This window comes from Labrus mixtus, chromosome 16 (assembly GCF_963584025.1).
Source record: "Labrus mixtus chromosome 16, fLabMix1.1, whole genome shotgun sequence".
Taxonomy (NCBI): Eukaryota; Metazoa; Chordata; class Actinopteri; order Labriformes; family Labridae; genus Labrus; species Labrus mixtus.
This window is the reverse complement of record NC_083627.1, coordinates 20,649,458-20,669,943: the sequence shown is the minus strand read 5'-3', so window position 1 is coordinate 20,669,943 and position 20,486 is coordinate 20,649,458. Positions and strand designations below refer to the sequence as shown.

The 20,486-nt window shown below is 40.9% G+C and overlaps 1 protein-coding gene across 2 annotated transcripts in view; it reads left to right on the top strand.

The window, feature by feature from the left end:
• Nucleotides 1-20,486, top strand: part of rbms3 (RNA binding motif, single stranded interacting protein) — a 285,229-nt gene that overhangs the window by 51,515 nt on the left and 213,228 nt on the right. Inside the window, exon 3 of one of the 2 annotated variants that reach the window (XM_061058799.1) lies at nucleotides 5,463-5,687. The exons of the other annotated variant lie outside the window; for it this stretch is intronic. Within the exon in view, the coding sequence (XP_060914782.1) occupies nucleotides 5,463-5,687 (225 nt within the window). The remainder of the gene's footprint in view (nucleotides 1-5,462; nucleotides 5,688-20,486) is intronic. 2 annotated transcript variants of the gene reach the window in all.

Genomic DNA, 20,486 nt, shown 5'->3' with positions numbered 1-20,486 from the left:
CACCCTCTGACCCAGTTGCCTTGGTTACCACCTACTCTGTCTCCCTCCAGACTTTCCTCTTAGATGGCAGTGTTTCCTAAGAGTTTTATCTGAAGAAATGGAGGGTGAAAAGAGACAGATTTGTGTTCTTGGCCTTGCCAGTGATCCTGGACGCACTGAAGGTAATTTCTTACTGGCTCATTCCTTCCCTTTTCTAACTGAGAGCAGCTTCAAACTTGACAGTCTTCCCACACGTCAGAATCAACACATGCTCTGCCACTGCATTGCCTTGGTTACGTTTAAAGTCAGTCCTCGGATGTTGAAGAAAAGATGGCATTAGGTGGACAGAGATGCCATTTGGGATGGCAGTGCCGGTGACCCACAGAACCCATCGTGCCTCCATCTGCTGTCTTTGCCAAAAGTCACAGTTAAATCCTGTGTCTTTGGTAGTGGGAATCCAACTTGTGTGAGGGGATGAGGATTGGCAAAGGAGGGCGACTGGTACAGAGGAGGCCATTTCACGCAACACAGCTTCCAGGAAGTCAGTCATCAGAGATGCCAAAGGAAAGCTGCTTCTCTTTCATAGCCTGCCAAATGGAGCAACCAGGCGTGGAGGGCCCTCTAGAAGACAATATCCCCTAACTAATGCCATCTGGGATGACTTTCCTGGTCCTTATGCTGAAGCCTCTCACCCTTAAACCATTCATTTCAACCTTCATTTCAAAAAGACTTTGGCACTTGGTTATTTAGTCGTTTGTCATATTTTAGGGACCTCATTTTTGTTCATTTGATGGGATTTTGAATAGGAATAAGTGTGCTGGAGTTTGTATTCTGCATGTGTTGTGTATGAAATATGGAGATGACATAGAGAGGAAAAGGGGCCACTTTGGCAGCCTTCCAGTCTCTTTAAAAAAAAAAGAAAAAAAAAAAGGTCTGAGCCAAGATAAGACAGTAAGTCCAACAGGAAACCAGGACATTTTGATTTGGATCTATGTTGTGGGAAATAAACATTTCTGTCTCATAGTATCCACAACAGCTGAAGGGCACAATGCCTTAAGGATGATCAGACAATCACAGTACTGTGTTATTAACTACACAGAGAATGGGGAAATTGCACATATATAAGACAATTGGTAAAAAATGGTTCCTTTTACAACATGAAATAAAGGTTTCACTTAAAGACAAAATCAAGGAAAAAAATAACACAGAAGTAAAAAACAGACAATCTGTTGCTCTAGGCCGGTTTTGATTTTTCCTCCAAGAAGGTCAATACACCAAGCTGAAACAATAAGACTGTATGATTTCACAGGGAACCATAAAAACACTTTGCGGTTAAACTTTCTGTAATACAAAAGCAATCTGATGTCTCGGCAATAGGCCACAGTGTTCCTCCCCAACACCTCACACAGTGTGTTTTTGTTCTATTGTGCCATACATTTCATGGTGGAAATATTTCCTGGAAAGCAAGACATTGTTCTGTATGAGCGTATTACTCCTTATCACAAACCTCATGGGGAGGTTTCATCATAGTTATGGGGTCACAGAGTGTTCACATATAAATGACTCATGTGAACGGGGGAACAGCGTCTTTCCTTTTTTTTCATTTATTTGAAGCTCAGGAATCATAAAATAAGCCAGTTTAATTTTGTTTACTTCCATCCTCCAAAGGCTTGATACTACTAGTGCCACAGAACCCATACCTCATTACATTTATTGTATTACATTTTCATGTTTATGCATTAGTTTTTGGACTTCCAAAGTTCATGCATGGACTAAAAAAATCAACCTTTAGCCAACTGAATTAAATTGAGGCTGAACTCAGGTTGGATTCCTTGCAGCTTCTTCACATTTATAAAGAAATGCACTGTAATTGTAAATGTCCATCCCCTGACATCCTTAACCACACAATGTCACCTGGGAGAGTGTGGAGAGAGAAGGAAATCACTTAACCGCTGAAAAATGAACTCAGGAAGGGTGCAACACTCTGGTTCATCTCGGCGTATTAATGTAGCCACAACCTCCACTCACTTTTTCATACAGTTGAAGGTGAAGCATTATCCTGCCCTGTCTTGCATGTTTAGTAATAATAAATGGTGCTGATAACGCACTGGCTTGCTGAACAAGTTTCATTTTTCTTCCCTGTTGGCCAAATAAATATCTTGTATGAAGAAAATAATGTACATCCCTTTATTTGTCACATTTATTACAGTCTAAGTTTAACATGCTGGGGAGCATATGAGATGTAAACTGGCTGTGGAGCAAGCTAATGCAGCTATTGATAATCCCTCATTTCAACACCCTTGGCAAGTATTTTGCAATAACTCAACCGTTAAGAATTATTGACATATTTTTTCCAAAACCTTCATATCTGAAACAATATGTCGGCAATGTTAGAATTGGATTTAGATACTATCCGATGAAATAAGAGTGAAATCAGGTTGTTTGATTTTACCATAACCAAATCTGGATTAAAACCTTATGAAGCCTTGAACTAATTTAAAACCCTCAAATGGCCCTCCATGTCTCACAATTCCAAATGGTCCCCACTGCTGAAGTGGTGAATTCATAGCAGTCCTCACAATGTCACAAATACAAGCGCGCGCGCACACACACACACACACACACACACTCACACCTAGAGCTCTCTGACCTGAAAGTCGGTGACAGACAGCAGGCATGCAGAGCTGACGGTGCTGACTGAGGTGGATTTGATTTGATTTAGCCTTAAAAAAAATAATAATAATAAAAAATTGCATCTGAAGAATTGTTCAAACAGATACATAAACACATGTAGAAAGCAAGCAGCACATACACACATCTCCTTGGAAATAGGGAAAATGCCTTGTGTAACCAGATCCAAATAGCCCTTATATAAAATGGAGAAATATGGGCAGAGTGTTGCTCTCTGACGAGCAGCTGAGAGTCTGTGACATGAATCTGAGTCTAGGGACCAATCATGCATTCCAGTCGAAAAAATGTCAAGACCCTAGGATCTCAGCCTCATGTTAAAACACAGCCTGGCCCCTGTGTTATAAACGCATGAAACATATTTAAAATAATCCAGTGTACCTCTACATGGACGTATTACCTACTAAACATCTCCTCTTTGCCTCAATAATCCTCATTTATAAGGCCAACGGAGTTTGTTGCATGACTGAGGGCAGCACTTAAACTCTATGAACTGCAGAATACTTGCGTTAAAGAAGCGGCTGTGGCCAAGCAGCTTAATGTACCATACTCAGGGGCTGTTCCTTTCCCTTCTGTCTTTTACAGTGGCTGTATAATAGAGCGAGAATGTCTCTGTAGCACTCAATAACTTGCATCAGTGAGGCATAGCTTTAAATGCTGATGTGTTGTTAGCACAAAATATCCTGCCCACAAACAGTTCTCAAATTTTGACCCTATGACTAAATCTGTCATTGAAGGCCTGCTAGAAAACAACAACTGAGCGTGTTTGATGTGTTTGACAAAGGCAGGAGAAACACAAAGTTGCTAGTTTGTTTTTGTAACTGAAGTTTCCATTTTGAACAATGTTTGAAAACCTGCTGCTTCAAATTCAGTTCTTCTCCTCCTTGTCTATTTTTTTCCCAGGACCTGCAGTTTCACAACACCAGTGGGCCTCTTCTATGGAGTCTGTGTTATAAATGCAGTTATCTTGCTTTGGGGGAAACGGCCTCCTCCTGTTTTATATTAACATGAACCCTAAACCTGTCGTTATATATTGTATGAATTAGGCTGAACTTTGGCTTACGTTTTCCCCCTCCGGTTCCTTCGTGATGAAGAATAAGAGACTGGCCCGCCTTCTAAGCGCAGCTGTGAGTCTGCATTGCTGCCAGCGCTCTCAGTCAGGAGCCCCTGTGTGGGATGACCTCTAACCTCAGTGAAAATCCAAGAGGGGCCAAAGGGGACTGTTAATGCTCACTAGTGATGTACAGCTGTGATTCGTTCAAGGTGGTTTGTCTTTGCCCTGCACACCATTCACAAACGGAAAACAAATCATGGCAAAATGGTCTTTGGATGACGTCATATGACATACACTTTTTCAGAGAGGGTCAGAAATCTGAATCAGAAGGATTATTGCAGCAGAACTCATCTCATTAAGGCTGTTTATTATTCATCATTTTCATATGACTAATACATCTGTTATTCTAAAATCATTCAATGCTCAGGCTGCAACCCAGGATGGTATTCATTATTTAACTTTTAAGAACCCATGTTTGTGACTTCAGATAGCTTTTGTTCTCCAACTACAAATGTAGAACAATATGAAACACACACAAGACACAATCACCTTTGGCTATTTATTCATCTTTATCTGTCAAAAAAAGCTTCATCTGATCCTAGAAAAACTTAATGACTTTGAGGACGTTAAGTCGCTGTCCTGAGAAAAATGTGAATATAATTTTCATGACTTTTGGCAAGTTATATGACATATGACATTATCTGCTTATTAGTATATAGTTCTCCTTGCTGCCTTAAAAAATAAATGAAGTAAAAAAAAAACAGCTGTGTTAAATGAATATCTCTGCTGATTAAACAGGTTTATTGCAGTTAATTTAAATTTGGACTTAGTAGACATTAAACCCCACCTGTTTCTTATACGTACATCTGTTTCCGCTAAATTAAGCAGTTTTTTATTCAAGAATATTTTGGGGCTTTTAAGACTTTATTAAACAGGATTTTTTTTTATTATAGAGAGAAAGGAAATGTGAGGATAGAAAGTGGCTGTTTTTTTCATGGTGATCGGTAAACTCTCAATGAAACTACATTTATCTAACTCAGGAAAATGTGCTTTTAGGTGATGTAATACAGGTCAAAAGTGGCATTGTTGACCAGTATTCAAAGATTCCAGTATGTGCCCTTGGTGTAGTTAAAATGCCAACGATCGGCATGTGTGTCCTTTTTTTTCTGTGCTCCAACGGCCATGACAGCCCAGGTAACCCATCTCAGAGCAGCATAATCCAGCCTGTCAGCAGCTTTAGCCCTGTGCTTCCTGGACCCTGTTGATACCCAATACATAATGCCACACTGGGAAGAACCATTGGCAGCCTGTAATCCGAGCATCTCATCAAACCAATCAGCACTATCTCCACCCTGAACGCATCTCAACTGTGACAGAGAGGTGGTGGTGGTGGTGGTGGTGGGGGGGGTTTCACAACATCTGGCGCTTTGAGTACTTGAGAAAAGGGGGAGGGAGAAAGTGATTCGGGGTGAAAAGAAAGTGTGAGAACAATCTTGATGCTCTGGTATGGAGATATCAGATCAACAGCACATTCTGCTCTCTCTTTGGATACAGGTCGCTGAGCGGGCAGCCAGTTGTCAGTGCTCGCCTGCTGCAGAGTTTAGCCTGATCGCGGTTATGGTAGTGATATTTCTCGACAGAAACATTTGTCATGCAACCCACTCACAGTGTCTCGCTTCTTTTCTGCCTCTCACCCACTCTAACCTCCCCTCATTTTCTTCTCCCCCCCTCCCCCCACCAGCCCAGTGCAGCAGTGAGAGGTTACCACAGCAGTAAGGCAGCAGCCATGAATCCAAGTGTTGGCTCCAGTTGGTCCACTGGTGGCAGTGGCTTTCAAGGGGCAAGTGGCAGCTCCTCCTTCAACCGTCTAAGTCTGCAACATAACCTTTCCCACCATCAACAACAGCCACATTATCACCCTCAGTCCAGGCACACGAGATACGCCTACTGCCCGGCCCATTCAGCTGTGAGTACAGCTGATCTCTTCTTTCTCTCAGTTGTCTCTGTGGTGTCCATTAGTCTCTTTTGTCAGGGAAGCTCTTATGCACACTCTATCTCTTCGCTTTAATCTCTTCCTCCTTTCCACACTTACTCCTCTCAAGCCATCATCATATACATCACGTTCTCCCTCCTCTTCCCTTCCCTCTCTCTTCTCTGCATCTTATTTTCATTTTTCATCCGTCTCCTACATCGACAGTGCATTAAGAGACTAATTGAGGCAGAAACACTTTTGGACGGCTTCCCTCGTCATTATCCTTGGAATTAATTGCTGCTCTGCAATCCGTTTGATTTGACTTTATTGGTGCGATCTGGTTTTCCAATGTAATGTTAAGGTTGTGACTGCAACTCAGACATGGGCCAATTTCGAGATTTTTGTTTTTATTACTATCATGTTGCTGTCACGGTCACAGAGCTGGAAACAAAGATTTGGCAGGTTTTTACTTTATTTCTTCCTCTAATAAATATCTCCACGAGGCTTCACACCAAGTCTTTCTCCCATTTTGTCTTATATTCCATTACTGTGATATTCTCTCATAGCACATACGCAACACTCAAATTCCTAGCTGCCTCTTTTGCTAACATGTTGAGACTCCCCTGGAAAGCTTGCATGCAACGAGTGAAGATATTGGATTGGATTTAGATATGATAATCATCTCTGTAGGTTGGCTCCTGGTTGCACACAGTGTTCCTTTTATTTTGTTCCTGTGATATCAAGGTACACATTCATGCCGACATCAGCTCTTTTTTTTTTATATAGCCGGTTGCAATTCATCTTTGTATGTTCATCATTTATGTTCTGTTTCCACTTGTTGTTACAAATGCATCACTATAACTTCTCTTATTTGTTCTCACCTAAAGCTGTAAAACTGTGTAGTGCAAAACAGGAAGCAAAAACATTCCAGAAGACAGACATAAACACTGTGGTGCTTCTTGTGGTGAGGCTCTGTCACATGTTTTTTTTGGGGAACATCATGATCCTTTCTTGTCTTTTACTGCTACCACCCTCGGAGAATCACAGTTATTGCCATTAACATCCCAAAACAGGACACAACAGTGTGTGAACGCTGTTTCTAACTGAGCTGACTTTTGACTAAGTTTGGCAAACAAGACAGCATTTCTGTCCTCTGACAAAGCAGTCATCTGTATCGCACTGATAAAATAATCCATCCCTGGTGTTAAGAAATACTCTGCAGTTTTCTCACCAGACATACAGTTGCTGCTGCACCCACACGGCAATGTTCTCATAGCAACAGTAACCTGCTCACTATTTTGCATCTACATGTCTACTGCCACACTGCTCGATTTAGAGACCTGATGCTAAGGATTCTGGTGTTCTCGTAACATTTCAAAAAGTCCTTCACTGCAGTAACCATCCTCCTGCTCTAGATCTAGTCATATGTCACCCTGCACTTCTTGCGGTGCTGAGGGTGGCACTTTCATGTGGAGACTGACAAGCTGTAACTCCAATGATCAATTTATATGACTTCCCCATATGGTACATCACAATTCAATCTGTGAAAAGAGTCTCCTTTTTTGGCAAAACACAATAATATTCCCCTAGCTACTTGAGAAAAGTATTGTTTTGGTACTGGGACTGAAAGTCTTTGTATGTGAAATAATTACAAATGTTGGCACTCACAAAAATGTAGTTACAGTATATTACTGAAATTCTGTTATCATAAACTTAGTTTTTTAAAAAACAAAACACCCAGATAAATGGACAACTATTCCCTATGCATAATTGTAGTGGATCAAAATTGTCAAGTCAAGTACACTTAATTTTTGTAGCACATTTGAACGAAACAAAAGTTGACCAAGGTCTTTACACGGTTTAAGTTGGACAGATTTATACATTGATTCAAATAAAAACCTAGAATATGTGATTTCTCAGATGGTGGTGATCTAACACAGAAAAAGTCCAATAACTTGCGATGTTCATTCAATCTGCTTTCTATTGCGAGCACCCCTGTTTGTGATAGCCTTGCTAGTCTTAGACATTCCGGGAAATACACACTGGACGTATCGCAAAGCCAGAAAACAAGAATTTGGTTGTGTGAAAAAATTCCTGGTGGATTTGAAACAAACAACACACTCTGGAAATAATTTGAAACACACCTTTGGCTTTTTTTTACTCTGTTTTTTGTTATTGTGGCATGTTGGTAGACCACACCTCTCCAGTACTCCAGTACTTGCTCAAACGGTCTTGGTTTCAGATAACCATGGGGTCATCAGTCACTTGCCTTCATCTTGACCCTCTACCTTCAAACCTCAACAGAGTCGGCTGACTCTTACTGGCCTGTTTTTTTTCATAGGAAAGCAGAGACTGTTTTTGTCTTTTTAAAAGTCATCATTTAATCCATGTAGAAGGCAACTTCTTTCCACATCAAGCCTTTGTCCTGGACTGTTACTAATACTTTTACCTTAAGAAGGATACATAGTGCCCAGAGATGACTAATCCAGCCACTAACATGGATCCAGTGTTTGAGTCTGCAGTGTGCACTTTTTACAGCATTTTAAAAGCAACACATGTGGTTCACAGAAGAGAAAACCCCAGAAGGAACAAACAAACTAATTCCACCACCCCCTCCCCATTCTTTCTCTCAAACACCCTCCCAATGTACAATACTTCTTTTATTGCCTCCCTAAATGCTATTGTAATTTCAGGCAGATTAGATGCAAAGAAAGCCCAAGCAGAAGGGGAAGAAAAACAGAACTGATAGCTCAGCATGTGTCTGTCCTCTCGGCTGAGAGAGGTGAGTAAATAAAGAGAAAAAGAAAAGCAAGCAAGGATCCAGCGGAGATCAAGGAGCTTTGCCTCCAGTGGGTTTGTAATTACAATGGAAGCGGATACATTTCCACTTTTAATATGGTGGGATGAAGATCCCTCAGGGGGGGAGATGGTATGACAAAAAGCAGTGGAGAAAGTCATGTAGAAGTCAGGAGATGTGACTGGAAAAACAGTCAAAGTGAGAGATTGTGTTATATCCTGAATATGCAATGTCTACTCCCACAAAACACTTTTATATACAATGGATATCCGCTCCTGAATATGTTTTTGTGGGGAAGTAATTGCTGCCTGGATTAGGTTCACTGGCGACGCCTTTTAAAAAAAATAATTCTGGGCTCTTCTATTACTTTGGTTTTGAACCAAAATCCTGCTAACTGATGACATTCCCATCAGCTTAACATTTGCCTTATATTTATAACTAACCAGAATTACAAGCACACACTCCAGTAACAACTATAAAGACACAGATGCAGAAAGAGAAGATAAAGAGTTAGATAGGAGGAGAAGAGAGAAAGGTGCATTTGAGGAGAAACTGTACTGTAGTGACATCAAACCTCGCCTTCCTACAGAATACTGTATGTATGCTGTTAACCAATCAGCCCAACAGGTTAGATTACTGCCATGGTGAGTGGCCAGGCTTCAGATGCTTTACTGTAATAAAGCCTGACAAGCTAATGATTGTGTTACAGGATTCCTTACTTAAAGCCACATGGGCCGCAAACACTCCTTCAGAACTAAGCCTCATGTTATAGATTTTCTCGTCTATGGAGAATTGATCTACAGCACAATGCTAAAGAAAGGGAAACATTCAGTGCAGGTACTTTCTACTAATTGGTGTGACAGAACACATTCATGTGTAAAAGCAATAACGCTGGACGAACAAAGTCTGGTAATGTGTAGACATTATGAATGAATTTCCAGCCTGCTTGTGGAGTGTTGCTCTTTGGTTGTTTGTTAAGAAACTTCAGGCTGACATTGTGTTCCTCTCCCTCCCTTTCTTTTGAATCAAGTCTTGTTACAGAGCACTATAACTGCTCCACATTTAGAACCCGACAGAGTCTTACCAACTTCTTTGTGATCCACTTGTACCACCACTGTCCAACACATGACCATAATGTTTGGCTGTGATTGCTATCTGGAAGGTGCTTGATGGCTTCTGCATTGTAAATTGTCTTGACTGCAAAGAGTTAAAGAGGAACTGCTCTCTACCTAACTTAGTTTTTTGCCACTCTTCCATGTGTGACTACCATAAACGACACAAGTAATGGACATAGCCACTGTGATGTCATCCATTGGTATGTGGACTGCCTTTTTGAAGCCTCAGGTACAGCAGGCTTGCAGCTGTCCTGTTGTTGATTTTTTTTTTTGGAGCAGAAAGTTACCATATTCAAACAAGAAAAGTAAATAATTAAGTTACTACTGAAGCTATAAAGATGGCTATTTTAATATTAAGCCTAATTGGAATTTCTTTGCTTTGGAGCCAACTTCGAGTGGCAACTCAAAGAACTCCAGTTTCACCACTTTGGCTTTGTTTCTTGGCCATGGAGGTTTCCAACTAAACAAATCAGTTAGAGCATGTTTTCTTAGTCATCTTCATTTGCTTATATAAACACATTTTTGTGCTTGAATCATAAGGTGTTTCATTTATGATAGTATACCTCCTCTCAACAGATTAACATCCAGATGTTTCTGACAAAGCTCTAATCATCCTGGTCTCCTCTGTCCAGATATTCCAAATGTTTGTGATAGTGTTTCATTATTTTGCATATGATGCGTGCTTTGGAAACATGATGTTGCATTTGTCCTGGTTTAATGGCCTTATTGAAGCACTTAACTATGTACAAAAGGGAGAAATTGTATTACTTTTGTGGTCCGCTTCAGCTAACAGCACCCATGTTGTGCTCTAATAACCACATTAATCAGAGCACATTCAGATGTGGTACTGTTTGTATCAAAAGAAACCAAAGTTAAAGTCCTTTGGTCCTTTGGTCTTCTTGTGACAAGATATATGTGGGTAAGTCTTGGGTGGAATTCTGAGCTCAAGGCTCAGCCCGCATTGCGTCTATGTACTGCTGCAGAGTTCATCTCTCTTCATAACATACAGATAGAGACACACACCTACACACATGCAGCACAGAACAAAACTAGCTTACCCTTGTTCCATCATAACAAATACTCCACTTCTGGGAACTGGTGCAAGAGCTGGTCAACTAATTTAACAGGTTTTTCTTTCTTTTGGGGAATCGTATCAGTTATTGATAAGACCAATTGTTCCCCTAATAAAACTTTGAAGTTGGTTATCACTCTTTTATCGGGGGACATGGACATCCCCATGGACCCTCCAGTTGAACCTGGAGGTGTCACCAGGGTATACTTGAGTTTTTACTTTATTAGACTTCCTGGGCACATACTGGTCAATCTCTCAGTCAATACAAACCTGCGAGTCAGGATTCCTGGCACATCCCTCGTTTCACAATGTCCCTGAAAACTGAGTGAAGCAACAGAAAGGACATTGCAAAGGATGAAAGAGAGGAAGTGAAATAAATAATGAGCAAGGCAGTGAAAGAGACTAATTAGGAAATAATTTGAATTGCAAAGTGTGGATCTGCTGTAATTTCAAGCAACCAAACTTAAAAGTGAAACTATTTGTTTGTGCCATAAGCAAAATAAGTAAAAAACAATATGATTTCTATCAAAATGAATCTCCAACGCAGGTGTATGTGACATACCACCATCCCCACCAACTCACCTTTTCATCCATCTCTCTTTGTGAGTCCTGATCTCTGGCACAACCCTTGGTGTTGTGATTAGCTTAATTAGCCATAACTCACAAACATCCATTAATACGGGCTGACAGATGACACAGTCATTTAGCTGAATGAATGGCCTGCCTGCTGGCGGTGGGTGAGTACACGTCTGCTGGCTGATGGCCTGAACACGGCAGTTGAGTCGAGGTTAGTTATCAGTAGTCTGAATCGCCCAGGAAGCAAAATACCTAAAGAATGAAAACAAAAGTTGGGTTGTAGCCAGGGGAAGTGGGAAGTAAAAAAAAATGAACAAAACAGATCTAGGAAATTCTAACCATTTTGACGGCTAAGATCTTTTTCTGAAGGTATATCCCATCTTACAGAAGATCAGTTGAAAGATGAATTCCTGGTACCAGAAGCCGCAGATGCCATTGTGTACTGTACATGACGAAGTCCATCAGCTCCCATTCTACAGTCTAAGTCTCTTTCATTAGCCCTTGAATGAAGAGCATCGCTCATTCCCCAAATACTGCAATGATTCATCTATTGGCCGCGAGCTGGAATGGGCTTTGTTTCAGTAATTCATTTAGCTCTCGGGACAGCACTTGGAATGAGTCGTGTCTTCAAGGCCTAATTAAAAGAAGATTGTCAAACATATTCTAGGTCACACTGCTCAGAATCTCCGACCATTTAGGAGGAATTTACAGGCACCACGGATCGGTCCACTGAGGAGCAGTTAGCTGGCTGATAGAGTGTGTGGGTATCAGAGACAAAAACAAAACCCCTTTTATTTGCTTTGCTGATTCCTTCAGGCACCACTTGAAAAATGAGACACTTGATGATTTGTTTGTTATCCCCTGCTTAAGTCAATATCTCAATCTACTTATGGCTTTGTTCCCTGCATGTCTTTGTCTTTTTTCTGAGGATGGTTGATTTGGAATCACAAGGAAACTTTCTGCTTTGTGGAGAATAGCCCCTGTTAACATCCAACACTCAGCCCGATGAGAATACAAGTGTACGCTCATGTTTAGGATCACTTTCTCTAAAATAAACAGGTAAATTGTATTTTCCAGAGCAACAATTGACACCACATTCAATCGTAATATATCGACCTAAGTGCTCACTGTTATTGAACCAGTCACACCGACAGACTGACAGACCGGAAGCGCCTATCTTATCTGCCCTCATAATGAGAATCAATGACTATAGTTACAGGCACAAAATGGCCATAACAGTTAACATACTTACACACACACACACACAGTCAGAGGTTCTGAACAATTAAGCGCGAGCTGTCGGGCTTAGTGCCTGGGTCCATTGTAAGCGCTCTAAACCTGTTAGACTGTGACAGACCATTAAAAGGCTGCCAAGGCTTCCTTAATTTGCTTCAACAGTGAAGCACACTGAGGCTGAGTGACTGAGTGCTGTGAGTGTGTCTCTGTGTACCAATGTGCATTTGCTTCCTATGACATTCCTGCCACCACCTCCACAGCATCGCCTACACACACACACACACACACACACACACGGTTTGACAGTATCTACACCATCAAGTAGCTGGGATAAACACTGTATATGTTCTAGAATTCACTATAATGGCCAATTTCAGCTTATTTACACAAATGCATTAAACCATTAAAACTCCTGCCAGCATTAACGAGTTTTCTGAGTCAGTAGGTTCTGTAAATTGTTAGGAGCCCAACGTACACAATGTAAACAGCTCTTATTATAACAGTTGCATGTGAAGGCGTCGCTGCTGTAAATTAAAACTGAATTCTCCAATGCTTGTCAGCTAATATTGTTCACATATATTAATTCTGATTATGCAGATTGGTTAAACGCAGAACCTTCACATTTGTCTTCATCTTGTTCTCCTGTTATAAATGTCGCCGGTTTTTTTTTTTTTTTTTTGGGCAGCACCTGCGAGTAAAATCTGGTAAAATGCTGTGAGGGAAGTGGAAATTACACATTTCACGCTGTGTTCGTATTTTCACGCTTTGAAATCAACAGCATAAGCCCAGTACATCACACCTTTGTAACGAGTGTTTTCTCCACATTTTTTTGCGGTGTTGATTCAAATAAATGTCTAGTTTTCCACAGACCCTTCAACTGCAGTCTTTGATTTACAAGTAAAACAGCCAGATCCAGGCTGTAAAAAATGGAATTCCTCTCTAATTTAGCACAGTTGACTTGATTTCAACTACATTTACTTAGTCATAATGACATTTTTGCCAGTGCACCCAGTGTAACCTTTTGTTTCTGACACTTCTGAATGATTGCTTTTGTGGGGCGGATGTTTCACCTAGCAGGCATTTCCTGTCGTGACCAGAGCTCGGAGTTCTCCACCATTAGGAATAAAAGACTCTGGGCCACATGATCCGTAGCACCAGACCACAGGAATACCCAGAATCTGACGGAGCCTCCAAGCCTCCGCATGTTTCATTTCCTATTTCACAAGAGCGGGAGGTCCATGCAAATTCCTTGCTGCGGTATCCCTCCAGTGTTCATTTAGCCGCAGTTTGGTGGTTGATATTAGATGTTGGACAGGATTTAAGATGTTAGAGGCTGGATTAGAAAGGGTGATGGCAGATCATGCAGGGATTTAAATGGGTGTCAAGCTTGTTCAGATCATGTGCACTGTCATATTTACTTGTCTTTGTGGGTTTTGTGCTGCTGCTCAGCCATGTTTGATGGCAAATTCAGAGCATCTCATCTGCGAAATCGCTCTTCAGCAAATCAGTTTGCACCTGTTACTTTCGCTCCAGGTGATTAGTCAATGACAGGGTGAAGCAGGGGAACATAAATCACACACCCTGAGCTGTAGATGTGACCTTAATTCACAATGTTTCACTCCCATCTTGCCCTGATTTTCAGCCACACATACGGACACGCACACAATCACACACATTGACATATCCGTGCACAGATGGGTTTTCATATATGACTGCCTTGGGATGTAGTTTTGGCTTTAAAAACACCCATAACATCTGTAAAGCATTATGGCTGATTATACTGGTCCTTCAGCGCAATCATGCAGTATGGGCACGAGAGAAGGCTGAACATGAAGCGTATGGGAAAGAAAGCGATGATGAGGCCTTGACTTTTCTGACCAGCGCTCGAGGCCTGTGGCTACATACACACATGAACCCACTTGAACAAATTAATTTCTCAGAATCAGGTTTAATTATTCATATACTATAGAGGACCTAACATGAATTCCTTAACCCAAAACGATCTATTATATACAAGCCCAACGATTTTCATCAGAGGATCACACTGCTGGACTGATCTTGTTTTACACACTGTGATATGAAACATTTAGTATGAGCATCAGGCTACACGGAATCAAAGAGCAAATGCTTCTTTCCAGGTGAACTGAGTTGAAACACAATCAGTAATTTGCTGTTAAAGAAGAAACTCCTTCTCCTAATGTTAGCCACATTAGTCCACTTTGCTTACAATGCACTCCGGAGACTGGAGTGTAAGTGGCTGTAGCCATTAAATGTTCTTTGTATGTAGTAATATAAACAAGCAGTTGGGTTTATATTACACAAGAAATACTGAATGGTAAGACCATTACATTAGCATTAATATGTAGATATTTCCTGTATTTGTTGGGACTGTGTCACAGAGGTTCACAGAGTATCCACTTAGTGTTTCTGTGTGTTGGAACAGAATGTATTGAATATGCACAAGTCGTCAGGCTGTTAGTTGTACAATAAAGGTTGAGGCTCTAAACTTTGTATAGGTACAACATCAGTGGAGAAGCAGCTTAGTGTCAAACTGGATTAGTGACTTGGCTTGTTAATCAGTGGGCAGGTGACAGAAAAACTGGTTGATTGATGAAAGTGGTGCTCTGAATCTGCAAAGGGAACAAGAAGTCATGGCTTTATATCAGTTAAAGGTACAATATGTAGTTTACATTAATCCACCAGTTGTTCATTAGTGAGTTATGAGCATTCATTCTTATCTTTGAAACAATGCACAAAGGTTTTTTTCAGTTAAAATGAAAAAGTCAATGAAATACAAAATGAGAAAAGTTTGAATGTTGGATTCAGGTTTTGCTACTGAGCTCAGCTAGGGGGTATTTCTGAATTTGTTTGACAAGGTTGTCATTCTTGAAGATTCCGCTGTGTGTTGTTTTGGCAGCAGACAAGCAGTGCTTGAGAAACTCTTTTTGGAGGAAGAGCTTGATGGTTAACATGTTTTTTTTTTGTGCTGCTGTCAAGCCCCACACAGAGACCCTCTGAGTTTCTAATACAATTTGTCTGCCTTTGCCTGATTTTATGTTGTTTTTTTGATGTGATTTCATTTTCCCCTAAGCCCATTCTTCTTCTCCAAGCATTCAGCCCTGATTGTGTGAAAGGTGGTGGGTCTGTTGCAGCCGCTTTGCTCCATTTAGTTGGTGCACTTTGATGACTTCACTACTACTAATTATAGAGGCGCCGCCAAGGAGGGAATCTCAAAGTGCATCACCCTGAAAGTCTTATACACTCGTATCTAAATGTTACCCGGTGGAGTTGCACCATAAAGTGAACGTTCTTAATCATCTATTATGTGCTTTCTTGTACCTCAGTGCCATCTGGCAGTATTACACCATACAAATCCCATAATACTGTTCCAAAGAATGCACTGCATGCCAAGGATATGCTTACACATTTTGATTTGCACTATTATTATGTGTGTAAAGCATGCCAGGTACTCTCAGTGCGTGTCTGCTGTTTAAAGACATATACAGCGGATATTAATTGTGGAACTGTCCAAGGTAATGAATAAGTTTCAATATTTAAATTCAAATAGAAACGAGACATTAGGCAGCCTTTACCCTCAGAGTTGTACCTCCAAAAAGCCAAGTAGTTCGTTTATTTCCCCCAACAGGGATCAACAATGGTCATCTCATCTAATCTCAATCCTCATCATCTCATTTTATCTCATCTTCTCTCATCTTGTTTTATGTAATTTTGTTTCATCTCAACTGTGGTATCAGGTACCAGCAGGTAGGCCTCACAATGCATTATTTCTATACCAGCATTTTGGAAAAATCTTTGTTTGTTGATGAGAAAAAAGGGATGCCTTTTTTTTGTAATGTATTTGACTTAGTCAGTTTTGACTAACAGAATTTTTTGAGCCATCTGATGTAACAATTTATGAACTCTTAGGGACGATGGAAAAAGACATGTAAAACGACATGGATATGTTTAAACATGATGTGAAGAATGCTTCCTGACCAATGAAAGTCCCTAAGCCGTGCTGCTTTCCCCCTACGATGTTCACCTCCAACTGAAGAGGAAACAACCTGGCTTTGAGTGCTACACGATTCAACAACTAATCGTTCACCTTGTCTTCATTTGTCCTGGGCAGCTTGTGTATGAAGGCTTTACCAGAGCGTCTGGACAAACTGTCACACTGTTGGCAGCGGATATGTTATCAGAACAGTGAGAGTGAAACGAAATTGTATAATTGTAGGCTAGAAAACCAAAACAATGAGTAGAAAGACACATTAATCTTGAGTACAGCTGAGAGAAACGGAAATCTTGGGAAATAATTCCCTGTGAAATCTTCACCATGAGCGATGCTTTCCATGTACAAATAGTCATGTGAGCTGTTGTTGATATTCAAATGTTATTGAACCTTAAAGTTTAATTATCACTCGGAAATAAGGCAGCAATTGACTGGCAACCAGTCCAGGATGTTTCCCGCCTTTCGCCCACTGACAGCTGGGCTCCAGCCCCCCCCCCCGCAACCCCGAACATGAACAGTGGTACACCTAGTGGCTGGATGGAATAATGCAGCGAAAAACTCCCAGTGGCCAATATGCCCGGTGGTTGCCTTAAGCTTTCCTATGTTTCAACCAAAAACTGTTCAGAATTTCACTTCCTACACCTCTGTGTGTTTCCTGTTATGTTGAGGAAATGCATGAACAACATGTCTTGTCTATTAATTCAGTGTTATTTTGTCCTGAAGCTTGTCTCTCCAGCTCTCTCTCTCTCTCTCTCTCTGTTTTCTTTGTCTCCCGGGCTTCATGCTTTGCATGCAGAGGATGAGACACTGGGGGAGGTTAAGAGAGGAGCTGGAATGGAGTTCTGCTCCATTTACCACCCTGAAATATTCCTCTTAGAACGACACACTCTGTTTTCTCTCTCTCCTTACTCTTTCTCTCTGCCTTGTCCCCTCCCTCTCACTCCTCATCTCGCTGCGACATGTGGTCATTTCACTTCATTCCACGATGACTTAGCAGTGCTTTAAACCACTGCTGCTGTCCTCCCATCCCATCCTGCTCAATTGCAGGCAGCGTTTGGCTTCACACGCCTATACGGCTCTGTTACTGCTCGCCATAACTCTTTCCCTATCTGTAACGTCTTATCTGCTGTGGGCAAAGCCTTCAACACTTTTTTCCATTACTATTTTCCTCTTCACCCTGTGAGCCTCTTGCATACCTGCCCTGGATCACCATTTCCTGCACATGCGCACGCGGACACAACGTCAAGTATTCATGCGTCTTCTTTTAAATGGCATGCTTAGGATTTTTCATACCAAATTGTCAAACACTTCTTTCTTCCTACGCCTCAGCATGCTCAAAAAGACAGGAAAGAAAGTAGCACACACAGTTGAACTGACAAAAATGAATGACTTAGCACTTAGATGTATGTAGGGCATTAACACACTGAATAAAACAAAACACACGTGATACACACTCTGAGTGCTGTGATGAAGCTTTGGTAGGCCTCTTTTTCATTTCCCCGCAGTGTGAGTTCTGAGTCATGTATGCCTTTTTCTTCGGGCTCTGCAGCCATGTCCATGCTCTAAACAATATGGAATGTGTATATTTTGGCTTAGCACGTCCACATGGGAAATATCTATTGTTTAAAGCCACACTCTCTATGCCTTTGCAGCACTTAATTCCTTATTATAGAGAGATCTTCTCGCTCATCTCTATGGATGTAGCTCTGCTGTCCTTGGCTGTGAAACTCTTGCTGGTTCACAGAAGGACATGGCTTCTTTCCTTTGCTAGTTGTTATATTGGGGTTAGCATGAGGCCACACAGGAAGTCTGATCTCTGAGCTCCACTGAAGTGTTTTCACCTTTGGAGTCAGAATAACCCTGACTCTTCTATGATCACAGAGTTTCCTCTCATGTTTGGCTTTACTTACTATCTTCCACACCGAGAAGAGCAGACACACACATTACTTACCTGTGCTCGCGTCAGCACACACACTGCTCTACCACAAGCTGTAGACTATCTAACTGTAAAGCCATCGGAATCCCAAATCAAAACTTCCTCGCTTTAGTTTCTATAAACATTTCTGATGTTAGATATATGTGGATGGTTATGTTTGGATATTCATTACATAATTAATTACATGATCAAATCATTGAATGCTACAGCTACACAACCAACGGTACAGTTGTCTGAAAGTGATTATTGTTGGAAGCAGGTGTCGGGTGTTGTTGTCCTTTTTTGAGTTAAGTGATGGCTTCCAATTTTATTTTATTTTTGGCAAAGCCCCATTATAATGTATTACTGGCTACAAAGTCAACATTTAGCATTGTCTTTATAAGTGCTTATATCTACCAAGAGATATATTTAAACTGAGACAAAATCTTCAGGCAGTTAGTGTTTTCTTTGTGTTGAAGCGTTCTTGTTTTTGTCTGTAGTCTGATAAGTTTTCTTGTTTCAGTGAATTTTGGGTTTTGTAAAGGAAACAGTACATACATCAGCTCTAATGCGATCAGTCCTCCTCTGACAACAATTAAACTCTGTTTGTCTCTGTCCATCTATTTGCATCTCCTGCACAGTTGCTGCAGATGGCTGTTCAACACGAGTCTGGTTCTGCTTGAGGTTTCTGTCTGTGCTCATGTTGGATTCATTTTGGGTCTTTGTAAATAATATAATAAAGAGTATGATCTATACTCACTCAAGTGTCTCGACTAAACTCACCATTCAAGGACCTATTGACATGAAATATTGCCCGAGCAGGCGTGGATTCTGCTTCTTCCTCTGATTAGGATTCAGACAACTCAAACAATGCAAAGCTACACTTCACAAAGTCAAATGCACCACTGAGCAAGATAGATGCAAACGTAAGTGTAATCAGCCACACCCACATGGCAAATAAGAAACATTTTGATCTAGGTTTTATAAAAGTCATGTTTTATTTTCATTCAGATTTCACCGGATGTCTATAAGACTATAAACTTTGATTTGCATTTTTACTATTCCAAGCTGAAATTCTTGTGGCTTTTCAATGTGTTTCTTTAGAGTTTATAAGAGGCAAATACAGCCGCACACATATGTTAAAGCCACCCTGAATGCTGGCCTCTTTTCCCAGGAAAAACCTCATTTGTAACAGCTCTGATCTTTTCTAAGAATCCCGTTAATGAGGAAATGAGTCCGTCTGTATGACTTGTATATACATTTCACATTTGGAACAGAGATCTAGTAAGTATGTAGGCAATTTAGTCTGTTAGTGGTTTGCCTGTCCCTCATTGGGTATAGTAAAGGGTGCTGTGAGTCATCTTTTGCTCATGCTCGTCTGGTCTCATATTTCCTCCCCATTAGGCCGGCGTTCATCTCCTCTTGTGTTGTGATAGAGGCTAATGACTCACTGGAAATCTGCCTGCTGTTTATCAAATGTCTCGGTGCAGGGCTGGTGGTCTGAAGTCAGCCCGCCCTTTACGTTATTATGAAGAATTAGATAAGCAAACAAAACCATGTGATGAGTCTATCATATATAGAGTAAGAGAGATAAATTGAAGCGCTCTGCTGTATTATCTTGCCTACATCACTCTGCTCTTTGCACTGTGGAAAATGATACTCTCAGAGGGGGAATGTGTTGAATTACCTCAGACTGTCATCAGTCCATACCCTGATAAGAATATAAGAAGGGATAGATGTAGAGGACCTAGACAGGTTATGTAAAGACATCTCTTCACAGAGTTGAGAAACGGGGGGTACATGGTTCAGTCCGTATGCTTCCTGCATTTCCATAAATGTGGTTCTTCTCAGATTACGATGTTTTCAGACAGAAAGCTTGTGTGGATGCCAGTTAAATTACACAGCGACTGAGCAGGGTGTAAATTTTCACAAACACAAAAATCAACCCTTATTTCCTGCTGTTACTGAAACGTGACACTGATTTAAATTTAACACACTCCCTTGTCTTCGCAAATTCAATTTGTTGTGAGTAATTGGAGATAAAAATGAAACCTATGGGGCTCGTGTAAAGTC